This window comes from Mesoplodon bidens (assembly GCF_964165515.1).
Source record: "Mesoplodon bidens genome assembly, chromosome: 18".
Taxonomy (NCBI): Eukaryota; Metazoa; Chordata; class Mammalia; order Artiodactyla; family Ziphiidae; genus Mesoplodon; species Mesoplodon bidens.
In genome coordinates, this window is record NC_138175.1 from 4,721,213 (window position 1) to 4,724,639 (window position 3,427).

The window sequence follows — 3,427 nt, forward strand, 5'->3', positions numbered from 1 at the left end:
GATCAGGTTGAGTGGGGACCTTGGGCCCAATTTTCCCACTGGTGTGATCACTCCAATTTCATTATCAGGGGGAAGAAATCTGGCTCTTAGCCTATAGAATTTCTGGGGAAATAGCTCAGCAAAAAGTAGACACTAGAGACAGTGGTTCCTGAAAACCCTGTTAGTTATCTGCACCCTTGGCTCCCGGGGATGGAAGGGGTGGCCCCAACCCCGGATGTCCCCTCTCTGGGAGTGGGTTCTGGTCTCCCCATAGATGTCACCCCTCTTGCTCATAGGAGGGTGTGGCAGTGTTCCAGTGTGGATCCCAAGGCCACCACGTCCTAGCCACAGCACCTCAGGCAAGTTAATTACACGCCTGGAGCCTCAGTTTTCCCACCTATAAAATGGGCTCAGGGTACCTAACTCACAGATTTGCCAGGAAGCATTTTGCCCCCTCTCCTCCTCTGGGCCTTGGTGTAAATTATTTCCACCTGGAAGCCTTTCCGCTCCCATCCTGCTCGGGACAAGTAGGTTCCCGGAGCACCTCTCCTTGGACCCTCCTCACCCTTGAAATTCCTGTCCTGTGTTTGTTGCTTCCCTGAGGGTGAGGGCGGGGGCAGGGTCTGTCTTGTTGACCCTGGAACCACCAGGGTCAGCTCCAGTGCCTGGCACACAGTGGGTGCTTTTGGCATCTCTGGAGCTGGGCGGGAGAGGCGAGGATGTCCGGGGCAGCCGGGGCCTCTCAAACAATCCGAGCAATGGGCCGCCCACCAGAACGTGGTAACCTGCAGCAGCCACTGGGGGACTGAGAGGGCACAGGTGTGTTTCAGTGTCGGTGGATGTCGAGAATCTGAAAGACAGGTGCCGGGCTGCGCTGTGACATCAGATTTGGGGCTACTTCCTTTTTTTTGGTTGTTATTTTCTGTAACTTTTTATTTTGGTATAATTACAACAGAAAAGTTGCAATAATAAAGGGGATTCCCATGTACCTTCACACAGATTCATTTACATTTTGCCCCATTCTTTGTCTATATATGTTTTCATGTAAATATAATATATACGTAAGTTGCAAACATCAGCCACTTTTCTCCCTAAACAATCTGGTATGTGTTTCCTAAGAACACGACTTTCTAAATACAATAAAATGACCCAAATCAGGAAATTTAACATCTTACCAGAGTATAATACAGCCGAACCTCAGAGATATCGCTGGCTCGATTCCAGACCACTGCAATAAAGCAAATATTGCAATAAATCACCTGAATTTTTTGGTTTCCCAGTGCATATGAAAGTTATGTTTATACTATACTGTAGTCTGTTAAGTGTGCAATTACATTAAGTCTGAAAAAACAACGTACATGCCTTAATTTAAAAATACTGCATTGCTAGAACATTCTAACCATCATCCGCACCTTCAGCGAGTCGTCCTCTTTTTTGCTGGTGGAGGGCCCTGCCTGGGTGTTGATGGCCGCTGACTGATCAGGGTGGTGGCTACTGAAGGATGGCATGGCTGCGGCAATTTCTTTCTTTCTTTTTTTTTTTAGAGAGCAGAAAAATAATTTATTCCAAAGGACGGCAGAAATAAGAAATTCATCCTGAAAATATACTTTGGTGTAACTCTGGGGGGACAGATTTTCCCTCTGAACATGTTCTACTGACTGCCCCACTGGAGTCTTATTGTCGTATAACAGTTTTTTTTTTTTTTTTTTTTTTGCGGTACGCGGGCCTCTCACTGTTGTGGCCTCTCCCGTTGCGGAGCACAGGCTCCGGATATGCAGGCTCAGCGGCCATGGCTTACGGGCCCAGCCGCTCCGCAGCATGTGGGATCTTCCCGGACCGGGGCACGAACCCGTGTCCCCTGTATCGGCAGGCGGACTCTCAACCACTGCGCCACCAGGGAAACCCATGTAACAGTTTTTAAACACTTCACGGATTCCCATGTTGTGAGCAGGCAGAGCCATCTTCAAATCCAGTTTCCAAGGAGAGAGTAATGTTATTTCTCAGAAGAACAGCATTTCTATCTCGGAAGAGTACATAAACATTTTATAGAGGCAGCACAGTTTAGATTCAACAGGCACATCATTCATCAAAGTGCAAAAAGGGCGACAGGAAAAAATACTGCATTGCAGAATAAGATATTCAAACGTGGTGGGAACGTTTAAGGCAGCTGACGGCCAAAGTGGGCGAGTCAAGGAAGGTGGCCTGGGTCTGGAGGTGACTTCGCATCTAGAGGAGTTCTCTTCGTGACCTCAATGACTGGGCACTGGCGAGCAGGTCTTCTTCCTCAAGGCCAATGATGCTTGAGGTACCAGATAGTTTCATTGTTCAACTGTGGTCCAAAGACAGGGTTGAGTTGGGCCAGAATTGCAATCAGCCAAAAGAGGTAGCCGCAAACGGAACAGGTCACCAACGTGGTGATGGTAACTCCCCGGCTGGGACCCTTAGGGATGAACCAGGGCACCAGGAAACCGACGGAGCCCCAGAACACGCTCGTCACAACGAGAGGCACGGTGCGGCCGGCATACGCCATGGCTGCTGCGGGAGGTGCCAGCCCTGACCCGCCGCCTCCCTCGCGGCAATTTCTTTTTTTTTTTAAATTAATTAATTTATTTATTTATTGGCTGCGTTGGGTCTTCGTTGCTGTGCGCAGGCTTTCTCTAGTTGCCGCCAGCGGGGCTACTCTTCTTTGCGGTGCATGGGCTTCTCATTGCGGTGGCTTCTCTTATTGCAGCGCACGGGCTCAGTAGTTGCGGCTCGTGGGCTCTAGAGAGCAGGCTCAGTAGTTGTGGCGCACGGGCTTAGTTGCCCCGCGGCATGTGGGATCTTCCCGGACCAGGGCCCAAACCTGTGTCCCCTGCACTGGCAGGCGGACTCTCAACCACTGCGCCACCAGGGAAGTCCCGCGGCAATTTCTTAAAATAAGAGGTCAGGGGCTTCCCTGGTGGCGCAGTGGTTGAGAGTCCGCCTGCCAATGCAGGACACACGGGTTCGAGCCCTGGTCTGGGAAGATCCCACATGCCACGCTCCGTGGCCACGCTCAGCTGGCCCCGTGAGCCACAGTTACTGAGCCTGCGCGTCTGGAGCCTGTGCTCCGCAGCAAGAGAGGCCACGATGGTGAGAGGCCCCCGCTTGCCGCACCTAGAGAAAGCCCTAGCACAGAAACGAAGACCCAACACAGCCGTAAAAAAAAAAAAAAAAAAAAAAAAAGAGGTCAGGTTTGCCGCATCGATTGACTTTCGTGAACAATTTCTCTGTAGCATATAGTGCTGTGTGATAGCATTTGATCCACAGTAGAACTTCTTTGAAAATTGGAGTCAGTCTTCCCAAACCCTGCCTTATCAACTAAGTTGATATAATATTCTAAATCCTTGGGACATGCCGGGCGGTCCAGTGGTTAGGACTCCGCGCTTCCACTGCAGGGGGCGCAGGTTCCACCCTTGGTTGGGGA

General features: G+C 50.5%; 1 protein-coding gene across 1 annotated transcript; it reads right to left on the reverse strand.

Annotated features, from left to right (window-relative positions):
• Positions 1–2,057: 2,057 nt before the first annotated feature.
• On the reverse strand, positions 2,058–2,663 carry LOC308606071 (V-type proton ATPase subunit e 1-like). Its single transcript, XM_081216550.1, has one exon. It carries the CDS (start codon positions 2,507–2,509, stop codon positions 2,264–2,266), a length of 246 nt encoding a protein of 81 aa, XP_081072676.1. The 5' UTR covers positions 2,510–2,663; the 3' UTR covers positions 2,058–2,263.
• Between the last annotated feature and the right edge of the window lie 764 nt (positions 2,664–3,427).